Source organism: Gopherus evgoodei, chromosome 6, assembly GCF_007399415.2.
Source record: "Gopherus evgoodei ecotype Sinaloan lineage chromosome 6, rGopEvg1_v1.p, whole genome shotgun sequence".
In the NCBI taxonomy this organism is placed as follows: Eukaryota; Metazoa; Chordata; order Testudines; family Testudinidae; genus Gopherus; species Gopherus evgoodei.
This window is the reverse complement of record NC_044327.1, coordinates 123,400,124-123,418,873: the sequence shown is the minus strand read 5'-3', so window position 1 is coordinate 123,418,873 and position 18,750 is coordinate 123,400,124. Positions and strand designations below refer to the sequence as shown.

The 18,750-nt window shown below is 40.8% G+C and overlaps 1 protein-coding gene across 7 annotated transcripts in view; it reads right to left on the bottom strand.

Moving 5' to 3' along the window:
* Positions 1 to 18,750, bottom strand: part of PIAS2 (protein inhibitor of activated STAT 2) — a 58,227-nt gene that overhangs the window by 12,464 nt on the left and 27,013 nt on the right. For all 7 annotated transcript variants that reach the window (XM_030566528.1, XM_030566529.1, XM_030566524.1 and 4 more), the window contains 6 exons: positions 6,875 to 6,959; positions 5,359 to 5,409; positions 5,142 to 5,232; positions 3,874 to 4,008; positions 1,793 to 1,898; positions 1,039 to 1,112 (listed from right to left, as the gene is read on the bottom strand). In XM_030566528.1, the coding sequence (XP_030422388.1) occupies positions 1,039 to 1,112; positions 1,793 to 1,898; positions 3,874 to 4,008; positions 5,142 to 5,232; positions 5,359 to 5,409; positions 6,875 to 6,959 (542 nt within the window). The remainder of the gene's footprint in view (positions 1 to 1,038; positions 1,113 to 1,792; positions 1,899 to 3,873; positions 4,009 to 5,141; positions 5,233 to 5,358; positions 5,410 to 6,874; positions 6,960 to 18,750) is intronic.

Genomic DNA, 18,750 nt, shown 5'->3' with positions numbered 1-18,750 from the left:
CCCAAGGTCCTGGTAGGCTCATAAATCCTATCAAAGTCAACAGGAGTTGTATGTGCAGAAAGAATACAGGACTGTGTCATTCACAGAGACACTGGTTGTGTCTCTAAATGTCAAGGCCCAGCAGAGGCATTTTTAATAGCAGATTGTGCTGGCCCTATGTCAGTGTTCTATTGCTATGATTTTGTTACAGTAAAATGCTTGAAGCAGTCATAGCATTTTGTACCTTTTATCCGAGGATCTCAAAGTGCTTTATGAACACCGATTAGTGAAGTCTGACTTATAAAGTGGGTATAATACCAATTCAGATGGGTAAACTGAAGAACAAAGCACATCACTCAGCTGGTCACAGTCACAAACAAATCTGTGACTGAGCTGGGAATAAAACTTAAAGAGTTTTGACTCCTCTAGTCATCTTGTTCTTGTTAAAAGATTACACTACTACAGACTTGCAGCATTATTTCCAGCATGATTTCAATCTGAACAGGCTCAAAGAGAATCCCAAAGTTATTTTTAGGTCTCATGACATTCAGTGTCAAAGTGGTCAAGAGTTGGCTTATTCTTATAAAAAGGTGGTAGTCTGGTATAGTAGGTAGGACATTTGAATCAGAGGATCTAAACTCTGCTCCCTGCTCTGCCATTTATCTGCTGAGAAACTCTGGGCAAGTCATGTCAATTTTTAATGCCTCAGTTTCACCCTCTTAAAAAAAAAAGGGGGGGGAGTGGGGGAAGGAAGAGAACAACACTTCCTCTGCTGTTTAAAGGTCTTGAGAGGTACACATGATCAAGTATGTTGCACTGGATGCTCTCACTGCACTTTTATACTTTAACTTGTTGACTACTGTTTGTATTTAAAAAAAATATACCACTTACTATATTATAGAAATTCCTCTAACAGTAAATGCTATTTTACAAAGTTCTGAGTTGTGGATCCTTTTTATAATAATCCAATTTTGAATTTAAGATGAACAAAAATAAAGGATGATTCCGCCCCCCCACCCCAACATTTATTTGCATATTATACTTCACAACTTTACTCACAGGACACATCAGAGATACCCGCAAACTGGTTGTGGCAATTTCGCTATCAGGATCAGCAGTCAGCTTTTCTTTAACTAGTACAATGAAAAACACATTACATAACCATTATTAAAAATGCCATTCTTGCCACTCAAGTGTTTGAGTAGATACTCATTAATATACTGCTTAATTTTCATGTAAAGTCATCTAAATTGAGAAGCTGGGAAATTTGCTTACAGCAAGTATCAAATTTGCATTGATTTCCTAGTTTTAGGCCCAATCCTGCAAATACTGGCAGGCAGAGTACTTACTGCCATTAAGAGTAATCCCACTGATGACCCACAGCAGTTAGCACTAGGCAAAGTGCTGTTTGCAGGAGTGGGCCCTAACTTATATACAGGCGGAATCAAACACAACCTTCCAGGGGGCCTCCAAAAAAGTCTTTACATTTCATAGGAAGGTGAATGGCACCTCATATATGTGGAGAGATTAATGGATATTGATGTCAACACACGTGCTACATTTTACAGCCCATCACTGCAGAGGTGCTCTTAGCAATATCAGGAGAGAGCCCAGACACTGAGTAGGTGTTCCCCTCATGGTCTGGAATGAGCAAATGCAGTGCAAGCTCTCTCTCTACTGGGGATAGAAGACTTCTGTAAATCTGCATGCTGTAAATCTGGAACCTGTCACTAAATCTAGATAGATTAGATTAGATAGATAAATCAATCAATCACAGACAGGCAACAAAAGTAGAAAAATTCAACCAACTTACTTAGTGCTCTGGAATGATCTGGGTTTCTGATACCTTTCATTTTTAACCTTTGCAAAAGCATGGCTGAAGTAAGCTGCCGAACGAGATATACAGACATGGAGTAGTTCTACAAAGGAAGGAAAATATGATTAAGGATGGAAAAAAGTTTCCTTGCCTTTTATTTGAAAAAACAACTTCATGAAATAAAACGGGTAATAGACATACCTCACAATACAGTAAGATTATAAAATATGCTAGCAGAATTAAATGTAAATCAATTATCTGTTAGTTCAGTAAAACAAATGTCACACCTTCTTGAATTTTTTTTAATAGATTAATGATGGTGCAGAAATGGAATTTCTTCTTAAGAAAAGCTATTTATTAGGTTGCTGACCAAATTCTGAAGCTATTGCAATCAGTGGGATAAATTCACAATTGGTTCAAGACTGTGCACGTCTTCATAAAGTTCCACCCTCTTACACGAACAGAGAACTTGGCCAGATGTCAAGTCATGTGTTTGTCCGTTTTATGGTAGGTATCTCAAAAGGTGACCCAAAACAGAATATAAAACTGTTTACACATAAGCACATGCCTGACCACAATCATTATTAGTGCACATTTCAGACTAATACTAACACTATTACTTTCTCCCACGTCTCTTTAGCAGGCTCCCAAGTGAACAACTGCAGGAGAGTAATATTATATCTAGACATCTCCAATACCAGTAGTAGAATGGATCAGAGCTCAAGACAGGAGTTTGCTTCTGGGAAAAAGTAATAATGTAGAGAGAGATTAATTTGTTCTATCCTCCCTCCAGTGTGCAATAGTTCTCTATAATATAGTTATTAATATCTTGCATTGTCTAAGTTAGATTACAAGAACTGGACACCAGTACTTCACTTGAAAGACTATTCCTCAGTACTACAGATCTCACCACCAGAAATTTTCCCCCAATTTACCTTAAGTTTTCCCCTTCTTCCTGCAACCCTGTACTCCCAGTTATACTTCCTTTTACTATGTCAAATAACACCTCCACCTGTTCTTGTTATTTACACTCTGTCAATATTAGGAGGCATATCCCACACAACTGTCACTCAAATGAAACATTTAACTCACTCTTCCTGAAAATTAAGCACTCTTGGCCCCATAACTTTAGATGCTCTCCTCTGAACGCCTTCTAATTTGTCACCATCTTTTTGGTCAAACTCAGAACAAAGCACACTATTTCAGGTGTGGCCACACCCATTACCTTCCTGTGATATTACATCACCTTTTGCTACATATGTGAAGGTATGGGTCTATTTACTACTGTATCATATGGCAAAAATCAAGTCTAGTCTGGTGTACACTTGTACCACTACTACTTTTGGGGTTTCTCCATTATTGAACTGTTTTGGTCTATTTTTCCTTGGTTATATTTTCTAAATCAGATCTGAGTTTGCAATTTTCGGTCCTCACTGGTGTTTACCACTGCTCCCTAATTCATACCATCTGTGAGTTTCATTAATTCACTTCTCACTTCTTTCAGATCACTGATGAAGATTAAGACACTACAGTACCCCGACGAGACACTTCCCCTCCAAACAGAATGTGCTGCTTATAACCCTTTGTTTATAGTTCTTCATAGCCAGTTTTCTTTCCCTTTAGCTATGGTCTTATGGCTCCCATCACTGTAGTATCAGCATGCCTCCTACTTAAACAGAGAAACACTCCTAAGTATTTAAAAATAGAAATGAAAACATTTCTTCCTTTGAAGCCTGTTGGAGGAATAGTTATGTCTGAGTGCGCAAAAAAGTTGTCTAAATGCATGTGAGGAGACTGAATGAAGCCAAGTGCGTGTGTGGTGGTGGTGGTGGAGATTTTGAATGAGTTCTAAAGCAGTCTGTGATCATACTTATCTCTTGCAGGCACAAGTTCCACAGTATAGATCGAGCGCCTGTGAAAGTCCTGCATTCATGAGACTTCCACTACCAGTTAACAGATTTATCACTGGTGAATGTAACTATTGTGGGAGGTTATGATCACTGAGGGAGAGGGGATACAGAAGGAAAAGGAGTAATACTGAGTTAGGTTACTCTCGTACTACAAAGAACATAGTTTACCTTTCCAATTTCAGATGCCCAAGAAATGGAGATCTGGTTTGGCACTGCTGAGGATAATCTAACTAGAGATGTAATATTCAATGGGCGGCCGGGTCGCTTCTGCTCAATCCCATTTTTTGGTGGTGGTGCATATCCCTGCAATATGGAAGAAAAGAAGCGTGTCTCTAAAACTTTATAGATTGTATTCTGGTCAAACTCCAATTGTACTCTGAATTCTACCAGAGACACCATTACAAGGTTTTTGGAAAACATAAGTTTTTATACCAAGTTAAAAATACTGTTGTCTGAAGTTAGCAAAATACAAAAGGAGTGCCAAAAACTATCACAAATATTTTACTTACTTACCCTTCTCTCCCGCCCCAATAAGCGCCTAGTAATCCTAGCAAAGAGACCTTTACTTTCGTCTAGTGACTGGGTATGCATCAAGTTACATGATCTGTCCTGAAACTTATCAATATAGAAAAGTTCTGTACAGCTTTACAGAGCTGTACAAAGATTATATGTAAATGGGTAAAGTTCTTCTCCCTTTTCATCTACCCTCAAGCTTCAGAGTTCTAGTGCATACGAGTCACAACCGTGCCCAAATGTTAACTGTTATGAAAACACCTGCCCGTAGAAACGAGTCTCACATTAGCCTTCTCTGTGCTAGGGAGATTTTGCAAAACGTTTCCTACAGTTGTTTATAGTTTGGCTCCCCCACTATTGGCAATGTTTGAAGCCCTAGAATTTGTCTGTCCTTCATCCTCACCGTGAATATTGCTATATCCCCACAGCTATAAAGAGCTCAAATTTTGGAGTGAGATATCTTAAGAAATTTCCTCACAACTCGAGGAATTCAAGCCACCTACTGAGCACAAAAAAAGAAAGCACACACTCAGATTAAAAACAGGCTACATATAACCAAACCAAACGCGATAAGATTTTGCAGATACTATGTAGAGAGGCTTCCCTCACAGCCATAGTCAAAATTTTTAAGAAGAATCTTTATGCTGCAATTTATCTTTGTCACAAATGGACCAAAACAATTAATATCTACATAGTACTTTTAATGTGTAAAATGCTAAATATTAGCATTGGTGTCATAGTGATCATCAATTTCTGTAAATGCCCAATGTACAGATCAGTAGCTGCATAGGCAAATTAGGCATAAATTTGTGAGCATATTTTTTAAAAGAAAGAGTCAGGCCCTTTTTCTCCCTCACTTTAGACTTTAAGCAAACTAATCTATCAGCAAAAGCTACAAGTTGAATAGAATTTCAATATCTTACCGGCAATGGAAATAACTTCCCATTTACTTTAATGCACAAACTATTGGGATAGTTATCTTCTTGAGGGCAGCTAGTCTCTGCTAGGCATAACCTATTTCCAAAAGAGAAATTTCATTTTTAAGTGACGTTACACTCAGAAAACTATTTACATATGTTAAAATATACTTGAATTAAAATAATGAAGTACAAACTTAATGTAAAAAAAACCTTAAATCACCTTAGCTGAACTTGGACTGTGTAATCCCTCCTGCCCCCTGGCAAGAAGTCCCTGTTGGGGGGAAAAGGAAAAAAAAGAAAGTCCATTGAGAGGGGAGGAAGGGCTGGGGTTGGAGGGGAAACAAAATCTCACACTCCAATTTATCACATAGAAAAAAAAGACAGACCTGCTTCAACAGCTCTAGTTACTTTCAAGACTCTTAAGTTTCTCATTACTACCACTACCCATGTAGTACAAGAACAAAGCACTTGTAACCAAAACAATCTATTTGTATAAATTAAAAGGATAAACTAGGTCTGTGCCTTCCCTCCAGCCAGATATTGGGACTCCAAGGAGGTTGTGGAAAGAGGGCAGGGGAACCCCCCTCCTCCAAAGGAAAAAACAAAAAAACAAAAAAACCCACAAACCTGACACCACTCGAGGGGGCAAACCAGCCCAATGGAGGTCCTCCCTACTGCATTCCACTGACAAACAAGGATAGAGGGTAGAAGCAGCCTCCCACTCCAGTAACTAGTGATGTAAATATCATTTAAAAGGATAACCGATTTGGCCCTCACATACAGGCCTCTCTCCATTTCAGGTAGGACTTTTGTTCTGAGGATTGCTCATCTCCCCTCCCACCCTTACCCCTGACAGATGGGAAGGGTAGCTGTGCTCATACCAGGGGTGACACAAAAAGCCTAGCCAGGAGAGCTTAGGGTAATTGAGGGGGCCCAGCACCTCCCTTGCATCCTCAGTACCCAGGAAAAGGGAGAGGGGCCCCAAGCACCTAGTTTGTCCCAATGTGGCCTCCGCATTGACTTCATGCCATCCCAGCAGCAGCTTCCCTTACCATTGTGCTGACCGTCTCCGCAGCCGAACCCCTTCCAGTGGGACAGGGAGAAGCCAGGGATGCCCTCCCTCCCCCCCCCCCCCTCCGACGGGGCCCACAGCCCCTGCCAACACCCCTGGACAAACACATACACCCTGCTTGGCAGGCCGTGCGCAACCCTCTGAGCGAAGCCCTCGGGGTGAAACCTCTGCTGGGATAGAGTGTTAATATCGACCCAGCCCCTTTAAGATGAGGATGATGCCCACCCTTTCCTGGTTGCCATAATCCCCTCTTGCCAGAAACTGGTCAAGACTCACGCACATGGGGTTAATGGTTAGACTAATACTTACCGGTTAACTGTTAAATATTTTACATCCCTACCAGCAACCAGGGAACATGGGGAAGAAAACAGTCTGCCACTCTTGCAGCAGCCATGAAGGTTATTTGATTTCAATTAATAAGGTCTCATTTTCTTATTTAACTCCCTGATGATGCAGGATTGTCCCCCAACATAACCATTTAGTGTTTGTACAAACACTAGTTTTAGGTGTACTGAATAATAAGCTCCCACCCACCACTTTACTTGAAAGATTGTTCCACAGGTGAAGAGATGTGAAGGAAGATTTTTCTGAAACTCCCTTGCAACTTTGCAAAAGCAGTGATTTAACACATGCTCACAAATAAATGCCAGGCACTCCCTCTTACCTGGAAATGCAGATTTCTCTGACTTGCTGAGGTGTTAAAGCAAAGATAAAAAACTTCTCTTGGAACCTCTGAATACTGCTCTGTACTGAGAGAAGACATGCAAAGCAGCTTTAAAACAGAATGGTCCACTAACAAAAGTCTAAATGATTGCAAGGGTGGTGAGTTAATAGAAGAGTCCACAACTCTGCTTTTTTGGACATAACAAAAGGTCACATAATAATGGAGTTCCTGTTGATTACATGCATTTGTCAAAGAGGAATGGATATGAATCATTCAATTATAGTCAGATAGCTTAAAATTAAAATTACACTTAATACTAAAATGACATTTTTGCCCTCTTTAGATGCTTGGAAAACTAGGTTTATTTTATTCCTAGATTTTACAAGGGATAATACAGAGTTGAAGTGTTCCAGAATTTTCACTGGGTGTCAGGCAAACATGAAAAGCAAACAGCAACCCTGCATTTCCTCCCACATAAAAATATAGTAAGTAGAGTTTGAGATATTACAGTAAGTTATCAGACAAGTATGATGTGCACAAATTGTTATTGGCCAGATGGAGAATAATGATTCACTGGAAAACTGCTTTAATCCCAGGAGTGGTGAAGGAAGTTACACCTTTGGACAGTACCAGACCTCAATGCTAACATTTATACAAAGACCTTGCCTACACTACAAAGTTTTGTCGGCAAAAGCTGTCTTTTGCCGACAACAAAGGGGAGGTGTGCACACACTACAAAGCTACTTTTGTGGCAAAACAGCTGTTTTGCCAACAAAATAAAACCACCTCAATGAGAGGCATAAAACATTTTGTGGCAAAGTTAAAATGACAAAGCATCAGTTGTTCTGTTGACATAACTGGCTTCCACCAGTATTCCACAATGCCTGCCATGACATCTCTGCTCATTGTTTTGAACTCTGCTGCCCTGCAGGCATGTACCCCTCCCCTTTCAAAGCTCCAGGAAGTATTTGACAGCTGGGCGTGTGGCTCCCTTTGGGGAACAAAGAGCAAATCATTAATGTGGAATGGTCCTATTCTGGCCTGCACTAGGAACACAGGGGCAGGCGAGGGGAGAGAGAACGGGGGACGGGACGGGACAGGATGAGACACAACTGACATTCCTCAGCAGGGAGAGCTCACAAAGCTGCTCAGGATGCCACTCCCAGCAAAAAAACTTCAGGACCAGACTTCAAAGAGAAACTGCTGAGCTTCAGTTCATCTGCAAATTTGACACCATCAGCTCAGGATTGAACAAAGACTGTGAATGGCTTGCCAACTACAGAACCAGTTTCTCCTCTCTTGGTTTTCACACCTCAACTGCTAGAACAGGGCCTCATCCTCCCTGATTGAACTGACCTCGTTATCTCTAGTTTGCTTGCTAGCATATATATACCTACCCCTGGAAATTTCCACTACATGCATCTGAGGAAGTGGGTATTCACCCACGAAAGTTCATGCTCCAAAACGTCTGTTAGTCTATAAGGGTGCCACAGGATTCTTTGCTACTCCCAGCAGCTGAGGCTGTGGGAAAATTCGGAGTGAATCACAGAAACCCAGGCAGGCAGAGGGGAAGAGACTTGGGGAAGGGACTGCTGTACTGAGCCAAGGGATGAGGTGTATGTGTGTGTGGGGGGGGGGGCCAGTGTTGTCCTCCACCTGCCTCAGGATAGGTCAGTCAGCCTGCTGTTTCCCCTGCCCCAGACACACTGCTCTGCTCTCCTCTCCTCTCCCTTCCCCCACACACTTCAGTTGAAAAGCAGCAGAGAGTCTGCTAGGATGCCTGGAACATGAGATTGAGAAATCTGTGTCATGCCACATTGTACCTGCCCCATGAGGCACTGCAAACCCTTCCAAAGCACCCTGCAGCTAGTTGCACAGTGAGATAACTATCCCCAGTGCACCGCTCTGTTGATGCAACAGCTGTGAGTGTGGATGCACTCTGGTGGACACAAGGAGCTAGTGTGGACATGTCACGGTGCTTTTTAAATTAAAGTGCTTTAATTAAAGAGGCATAACTTTAGCCAACAAAACTTTGTAGTGCAGACAAGGCCTAAACGTGCCTGGGGATCCCCCTTCTGAATATTTAAGGAGGCAGAGAGGAAATCAGACAAATGGTAGAATCCTCTTACAGATGCCTACCTGGCCATTTGTGGTGGTAATTATTTTAACATGAGAACAGGGTCAAAATGTGTTACTTGATGGATTTCTTTTCTGGGACCAATCTCACCCATAATACTAAGTTTCAGAGTAGCAGCCATGTTAGTCGGCAGCCGCAAAAAGAACAGGAGTACTTCTGGCACCTCAGAGACTAACAAAGTTATTTCAGCATAAACTTTTGTGGGCTACAGCATAGAATGGGAACATATGGTAAGAAGATAGATATATATATACCTACCGAGAACACGCGAAAGTGGAAGTAGCCATACCAACTGTAAGAGGCTAATTAAGATGAGCTATTATCAGCAGGAGAAAAAAATTTTTGTAGCGCTAATCAAGATGACCCACCACCTTGTCAGCCGTCTAAAATGGGAGGATACTTAACATGGGGAAATAGATTCAATATGTGTAATGACCCAGCCACTCCCAGGCCTTGGCTACACTTGAGAGTTACAGCACTGTTGGTAGCTTTATAGCGCTGTAACTCACTCCCCGTCCACACTGGCAAGGCACATACAGTGCTATATCTCCGTGGCTACAGTGCTGCTTGTACTCTACCTCCCCGAGAGGAATAAAGAGTATAGCGCTGCTCCTGCAGCACTGGGGCACCAGTGTAAACAGGGAATAATCTTACTACGCTGTAACTGATCTTCAGAACCTTCCCATAATCCAGTAATTAAGTGAAGGTCTAGCTCTTTGTCTTGTTCTGATGCCTCTCTTTGTTTTGTTGTGAACTCCAGGCTCCAGGAGCTGCTTATCAAAAAAACAAACACAGCTACTGTTTGCTGTGTAAGCCATACCCCTAGTCTCTATTCAAACCCAAGTTAATGGTATCTAGTTTGCATATTAATTCAAGCTCAGTAGTTTCTTGTTGGAGTCTGTTTCTTAAGCTTTTCTGTGCAAAATTGCCACCTTTAAGTCTGTTACTGAGAGACCAGAGAGGCTGAAATGTTCTCCTACTGGTTTTTGGATGTTATGATTCCTGATGTCCAATTTGTGTCCAGAGACTGTCTGGTTTGGCCAATGTACATGGCAGATGGGCATTGTTAGCACATAATGGCATATATCACACCGGTAGATGTGCAGGTGAAGGAGCCCCTGATGGCATGGCTAATATTATTAGGTCATATGATGGTGCCATTTGAATAAATATGTGGACAGAGTTGACATCAGGCTTTGTTGCAAGGATAGGTTCCTGGGTTAGTGTTTTTGTTGTGCAGTTGCTGGGGAGTATTTGCCTCAAGTTGGGAGGCTGTCTGTAACTGAGGACAGGTCTGTCTCCCAAGACCTGTGAGAGTGAGGGATCATCTTTCAGGATAGGTTATAGATCTCTGATGATGCGCTGGAGAGGTTTTAGTTGGGGGTTGAAGGTGATGGCTAGTGGCATTCTGTTATTTTCTTTGTTGGGTCTATCCTGCAGTAGGTGACTTCTGCGTACTCTCCTGGTTCCGTCAATCTGTTTTTTCACTTCAGCGGGTGGGTACTGTAATTTTAAAAATGCTTGATAGAGATCTTGTAGGTGTTTGTCTCTGTCTGAGGGATTGGAACAAATGCGGTTGTAACTTAAGAGCTTGGCTGTTGAGAACAGATCGTGTGGTATGTCCTGGATGGAAGCTGGAGGCATGCAGGTAAGTATAGCGGTCAGTGGGTTTCCAGTATAGGGTGGCGTTTATGTGACCATCGCTTATTAGCACAGTAGTGTCCAGGAAATGCAACGCTTGTGTGGATTGGTCTAGGTTGAGGTTGGTGGTGGGATGGAAATTGTTGAAATCATGGTGGAATTCCTCGAGGGCTTCTTTTCTGTGGGTACAGATGATGAAGATGTCATCAATGTAGTGCAAGTAGAGTAGGGGCATTAGGGGACGAGAGTTAAGGAAGCACTGTTCTAAGTCAGCCATAAAAATGTTGGCATACTGTGAGGCCATGTGGGTACCCATAGCAGTGCCGCTGACTTGAAGGTATATATTGTCCCCAAATGTGAAATAGTTGTGGGTGAGGACAAGTCACAAAGTTCAGCCACCAGGTCTGCCGTGACATTATCGGGGATACTGTTCCTGATAGCTTGAAGTCCATCTTTGTGTGGAATGTTGGTGTAGAGGACTGCTACATCCACAGTGGCCAGGATGGAAGATCACCGATGGATTGTAGTTTCCTCAGGAAATCAGTAGTGTCTCGAAGATAGCTGGGAGTGCTGGTAGCGTAGGGCCTGAGGAGAGAGTCCACATAGCCAGACAATCCTACTTTCAGGGTGCCAAAGCCCGAGATGATGGGGCATCCAGGATTTCCAGGTTTATGGATCTTGAGTAGCAAAAGAATACCCTTGGTTGGGGTTCTAGGCATGTGTCTGCACAGATCTGTTCCTGTGCTCTGCTCAAGAAACTCCCTGAAAGATGGTGTAGTTTCTTTTGGTAATCCTCAGCGGGATCAGAGGATAATGGCCTGTAGAATGTTCAGACTTGTTTACAAATCTAGGTGCTCTCCATTTGACCTCCCTGTCAGTGAGAAAAGGCCAGTAAAATTTTCATCTCTTAAAAGTAGAGAAGAGTGGGTGTGGGTTTAGAGATTTTGCAGCTATGGCTTCAAAAACTGCCTATACAAACTAGGACTGCAACAGGCAACTTGGAAGCACTGAATTGCCATGTTGATTGTACCACTGGAGGCAGAGAATTTGGGGCAAAGGTAGAAGGGGCATGGCCAAGCCTCTAAGCCTCATAGAAAAGCCTGGGCTGCCAGTACTTAAAAGAGGGGAGTAGTCCAGAAATCTCAGATTGTGGGAAAGGTCAAGATCCAGAAAATATTACAAGGTTTTTCTTACTATGCAGAAGTGGAGTTAAGGGTGTGCCTGTAGGTATTTTTTTGGGCCTGAGCTGGTAAAACTCTCATGATCATTTGGAAAGGCTAATGTGTGGTTTTTGTTTGTTTGTTTTTTAGATAAACAAAAAAAAGCAACCACTATATTGCTAGTTTGCAAATATATGAACTACTCATCCCTTCAAAAAGTCATAAGGGAATAATTATACTCCTTAGCTGCTCAACCATAAAAGAGAGTCTATTTGCCCTCCAAATCCCTAATTCTCAAATACACACAGTGAGTTGTTTGTTCTTGGTCTTAAGAGCCTTCCTGGGTCTACTACATTGGATTATGCATAATCCAAGTCAGTTTTATTTTAAAACCAGTTCTCTTACACACACACACACAAAAATCAGTAGTTAATTATCTAGATATATTTCATGTAAAAAACTCATATGGAACTAATTACACCAGTAAAGCTCTGTTTAGGGATTGGCTGCAGCCAATCTCAAAAGATTCATTTGAAGAGCTTGATGAGCACTTCATTCAAACAGACAGTAAAAATGGCATTTTAAGGGTTCACTCTCAATAAAACTCAGCTCAAGCAAATCTGGTTTACAATTTTTTTTTCCTCTTTTTTTTTTTTAAAGTGTTTTTCCTGTCAGTCCTGCAAACAGCCTGGGAGCTAAACATCAAGCAAAATTTTTGACTTCTGCATCATCACTGGTAATAATTCAATCAGATGCACAATTGTCAATGAGTGCAATAATTGTAAGGCTAACAGAAGTAAAACACTTCTGTTGACTTCTGTAGAATCAGAACATGCACAGAACACACATCTGCTAAGTAAGAGTGGTGATGTTCCTCCCCACTGCCCAAAATCACTTGTACAGCCTTACTCTAACATGGACACCAGCTGAAACCACCTATGACTATTCTATTATTGAACGTACAGCAGTGGATACATTTGCCAACCTTGCTCAACATTTGACACCAAATTATTCAGGATAAATGCTATCCTTGCGAGCAGCTTTTCCTTTTTTAGTGGCCACAAGACCCTTGATTTCTTCTACTATGCAATATGGGGATATACAGGTGAAGTGGCAGAACTTTGTTGGATGTTTAGAAAGAGCTCTTTCTAAACCTTCTGTCTAGCCAAAGAGGTCAGTTTTGGTTTTGAATTACAAAGGAGGGTGAGGTGATAGCACTGGCTGTCACTTTTGGTTGACAGTGTTTTTCCTAGGTCAATGACTTCAAGCTCACAGGCTTTACTACTAGAATGAGCGTAATGAAGACCATCCAATATTTTGTTCCATCTTTTCAGGCATGCAGAGTTCAATGACTATTAGTGCTTTTGCTGTGTCCAGATCATAGCTCTTCTCATACTCTTCGGCTGCCAGCAAGCAGCTGAGACCATGTGATAGCTGTGAGGAACGTGTTTCACAGCATCTTTGGTAAGATGATAAACAAGGCGATCAGAGATTCCTGGGACTGACCAGGTATGGTGTATCCTTTTACAATTACTGTGGCATAGGCAATGTACAGCTAAATTGACATGCAGAATAGCAGAGCAGTGTTGGCTGCAAGTTAAGTTTCCAAGCACTGTCTGTGAAGCTTTCAGAGGAAAACCACTATTGTCTTTCATCAGAAATCAGAGGTCCGTTTTGTGTTCAGTATTCTATCTGCCAGAGCAAAAAGTCCCTGATTTTGAACTTAAACAAAAGGTGGTAGACATCTGCAAATAAGTTCCACCAGCTGCATCATGTCTACTATAGCCCTATTGTGAGTGGTAGCTATTTAAGTCACCAAGGTACAAAGCCAAATGGGGAGGAGGTAATACAGGCTTCATTCATTCGAGATTTGGAGGTCTGCAAGCATTCATTACGGTCAGTCGTCCAAGCTCTTACTGAATCTCCCATGGTCTTGGGATCCTCCAGGACTGAGACATCTTTAAGACCATGCCCAAGCCACACTTATCGTCATCATTCACAGTAGCAATGAGTTAATAACCATGAATGCTACAAGCAAACTGCAAGATGCAGTCTGCAGCATGAGTTTCTTGATAGATCAGCAGCAGCGTTATTCACCTTGAGAACTCTTAAAAGATAGTCATACTTAGCAGGTGACAAGCCTAAAAAGCTGTCATGAAGTGATAGTCATTGCCCTCTTCAAACACAGGAAGCCAACACATGATGCTGCCAACAACTGCCCAGTATCACTCCTCTTCACAATTTGCAAGTTAACGGAGAGTATGTCTTACTGGCTCATCTCACCCCATCTTTGAGGATGCTTATGGCTTTGAAAGGCTGAAAAATATTGCAATTGAACACATTTTTTAAAGTGACTTCATAAGCATGATACTAGGCAAGGAACAAGGGGAAGGGTTTAATTGCTCCAGGAATGCAAACATGTAGCACAATTGTGCTTTTATATTGTGGCCAGCTTCTCAAGGTGGGAATACCTGTCCATTTCCTCTTCCTAGATTTAGCATTAATTTTTATCAAGTCTCCCCATATTGCCAGCCGTTCCCACTATAGTAATCATTTAAGGAAACTGCTGTTTGGTTCTATACTCTGTCTAATTTAACGTTATCTGTCAAGACTATCAGTTGCTTTTACAAATAAACATCTGCAACAGATAGAAAAGCTCCTGGTTTATGCTTAGTTAGTTAGTTTATATAGGAAAGAAACTTTCTAAAAATCCTATATGAAATCTGCATTTGGCTACAAAAGAATATCCCTAAATCAAAATTAAGTGTTTCATCATGACTAAAACAGAAGCAGCTCCACAAGCCACTCGAAAGTGGAGACCACTAGAGGCACAATGCACAGTATTTTTAAAATTTAATGCCCTACAGAAATACTAACAACAAAATGAAGCTTCAATACCACTAGAAGATAGAGATACTTATCTAGCATTGCTCAAAACAGAGCTAAGATGCCATATCTCATTGCAGTTGCAGAATATGGTTTCACTTCCATTGTTTTCAAGGGCATACGTATGCAAAAAAAATAAGTGAAATTTCACTCTAATTAAATATTAGAGTCATCTTTTAAAGAAAACTTACTGAATTCTGTAAGGAAAAAGCTACCCCACCAACAAGCCATGCACATGTATATCAAAATTTGACCCCAGATCTCTTTCAGAAGGTTTCCTATGCTGACTCTACTAACTGATATTACACCTCCACCCCGATATAACGCGACCCGATATAACACAAATTCGGGTATAACGCGGTAAAGCAGTGCTGGGGGGGGGGGCTGCACACTCCAATAGATCAAAGCAAGTTCGATATAATGCAGTTTCACCTATAACAGTTAGATTTTTTGGCTCTTGAGGACAGTATTATATCGAGGTAGAAGTGTACTATTATAAAAGCAAAAGTGGTCCTTATCAGAGCCCATTAGGAAATCGATACGTGAGGAAAATATAATGACACTATATAAATTCATAGTACGCCCACCCCTTGAATACTGCATGTAATTCTGACCATCCCATTGTAAAAGTGACCTACTAGAATATAAAAAGGTACAGAGAAGGGCAACAAAAATGATCAGGGGTATGGAACTGCTTCCATACGAGAGAGATTAAAAAGACTGGGACAGTTCATCTTAGGAAAGAGAAGGGGGTGGGGGAAAGAGGTCTGAAAAAAAATCATGAACAGATTAGAAAAAGTGAATAAGAGTGTTATTTACTACTACATATAACACAAGAACCAGGGATCATCCAGTGAAATTAATAGGCAGCAGGTTTAAAAACAAACATAAGGAAGTACTTCGCACAACCCACAGTCAACCTACAAACCTCATTGCCAGGGGATGCTGCGAAGGCCAAAAGAATAACTAGGTTATTCTATGGTGGATAGGTCCATCAATGACTATTAACCAAGATGGTAAGCAGTAAGGGATGCAACCCCATGCTCCAATGTCCCTAAGCCTCTGACTGCCAGAAGCTGGGACTGGATGACTGGGGATGGATCACTTGATAATTGCCTCTCTCATCATTCCCTCAAATATCTGGTAGGGCCACTGTCGGAAGACAGGATACTGAGCTAGATAAGACCACTGGTCTGATTCAGTATGGCCATTCTTATGTTCTTTTTTCCTTGTTAATGATCTGCGTCCTTATACTGGCACCCAACATCGTAGTATATAAGCATCCAATATCTACAAAGGCTAGGACCTCTATCTTTAATCTAGCACATGGAAACTTTCATTTGAGCCATGGCTTGAGTACCTACTGCATACAGCAATATTTTCCACAGAGTACTTCAGACCAGTTTCAGCTTTTGGTTCATGATATACAACAGTGAAAAAACCAAAGTTATTCTCTACCCTGCTATTTAAGAATAATAATATGCACAGACTGTTTATAAACAATCCACAAAACTTTAAGTAAAATTTATTTTAATAAATGTCTTAAAAGAAAAACTGACAACCACCAAATCTCGATTACAACTTCCTTGCAGTATGCTGATTTGTTTGTTCTTGGTTCAGTGCTCGTAATACTCAATATCAAGTCATTTTTCAAGACCTAATCAGTTTCCTTTTTACCATAACCATTGTAGAAAAACAATTTACATTTACATAGATTCAGAAAACTTTGCATGTTCATTGCCTCACATTTCTCTGTCAGCAAACTCACTTACAGCATGCTGTGCACCCTGGAAGACACTGACACTGCCAGAGCTGGTTGAAATATTGGGGAGAAAAAAAAATTCATGCGTTTTCTACCTTCCTCCTCAAAAAACAAAAACAAAAACATACCAACCCAGAAAAATTACACATACTACCATACAAACAAACCCCAAGATCTGGAACATCTAAAAAGTTTCCAAAACCAGGTCTAGCCACTGGCTAAAACCAAAACAGGTGCACTATTCTCTTCCAGGCTGTACCAATATAGAGAAATTGCTTTAGACTACCTGGTCAGGAGTAACTCAATAAAGCATGCTATAGTGATATAAAAATAGTTGGATTACATCCTTGTTTAAAGTAATTCTGTATCCATATAGAAGTCTTTTTCCAAAAAGTTTGCTAGTTGAACACAATCATGCTGAAGATCTAACTGTGGTAGTTATTCACACTACTGGAACAAGCCATTACTTACCATCAATAAACTTATTAACTCATTAAGCCATGTGCACAGCTCTGAAAAATTAACAAGCCAAGTAAGATGAACAATTATTAGGGCTGTAAAGCAATTAAAAAAATTCTGTGATTAATTGTCATTAATTGCAGTTAAACAATAAGAGAATACCATTTATTTAAATATTTTTGAATGTTTTCTACATTTTCAAATATATGGATATCAATTACAAAGTGTACAGCACTCACTTATTTTTATTACAAATATTTACACAGTTAAAAACAAAAGAAATAGTATTTTTCTATTCACCTAACACAAGTACTGTAGCGGAATCTCTATAATGAAAGTTGAAGTTACAAATGTAGAATTATATACAAAAAAAACCCCTGCATTCAAAAATAAAACAATGTAAAACTTTAGAGCCTAGAAGTCCACTCAGTCCTACTTCTTGTTCTCACAGTCAAGTGACATTGTAAATAAGAAGCGGGCAGCATTATCTCCTGCAAATACAAACAAACTTGTTTGTCTGAGCGATTAACTGAACAAGAAGGACTGAGTGGACTTGTAGGCTCTAAAGTTTTACATTGTTTTATTTTTGAATTCAGTTCTGTAACAAATCTACATTTGTAAATTGCACTTTCACTATACAGATTGCACTACAGTACTTGTATGAGCTGAATTAAAAAATACTATTTGATCATTTTTACAGTGCAAATATTTGTAATCAAATATGATATAAAGTGAGCACTGTACACTTTGTATTCTGTGTTGTAATTGAAATCAATATATTTGAAAATGTAGAAAAACCAACCACAAATATTTAATAAATTTCAATTGGAATTCTATTGTTTAACAGTGTGCTTAAAATTGCAATTAATCACAATTATTTTTTTGAGTTAATTGTGTGAGTTAACTGTGATTAAATCCTAGTTATTATATTACTTGCTCAGCACCAGCATGCTTGTTACTGTACAAAAACAGAAAATGATACAATCCTTGCCTTGTGGAGTTTACAATTCAAAAGATTATAGTTCAATTGAGAGAGAATATAGGGATCACTTATAAGAGATTGCGTGAAGAAAGGGGTTTTAAGGAAAGGAGGGAGCTACTAACGAATGACAAAATAGTCTATCATAGTCATGGGGGCACAGGTACAGAAGAGGGGAGGAAAAAAAGGAATTAGGAAAAGAAAAATCCACACAATAAGCAGGGAGTGTGAGGGAAAATGAGAGCACAGATGGGAGGTAGGGACGACCTTATGTGCAGTTTTAGAAGTATGAATATTGAATGTGATGCAACAAACTGAACTTTTAAAAAAGCAGAAACCAACATATTCACAAAGATACAGTATATGTTTTCAAGGAGCTGGATTTAGACCCAGATTTTGAAGGTTTTTAAGCCTTAGTGAACTCAGCATTGCAACACCTACATCATTTAGGAGCCTAAGGGTATGTCTACATCTACAATTTTGCAGCGCTGGTTGTTACAGCTGTATTAGTACAGCTGTATAGGGCCAGCGCTGCAGAGTGGCCACACTTACAGCAACCAGCGCTGCAAGTGGTGTTAGATGTGGCCACACTGCAGCGCTGTTGGGCGGCTTCAAGGGGGGTTCGGGGAACGCAAGAGCAAACCGCGGAGAAGCAGGTCTCCTTCCCCGGGTTGCTCCAGTGTTCCCCGAACCCCCGTGCAAGCAGGTCTCCTTCCCCGCGGTTTGCTCTCGCGTTCCCCGAACCCCCCTGCAAACCGCGGGGAAGGAGACCTGCTTGCACAGGGGTTCGGGGAACGCGAGAGCAAACCGCAGGGAAGGAGACCTGCTTCCAGGGGGGTTCGGGGAACGCGA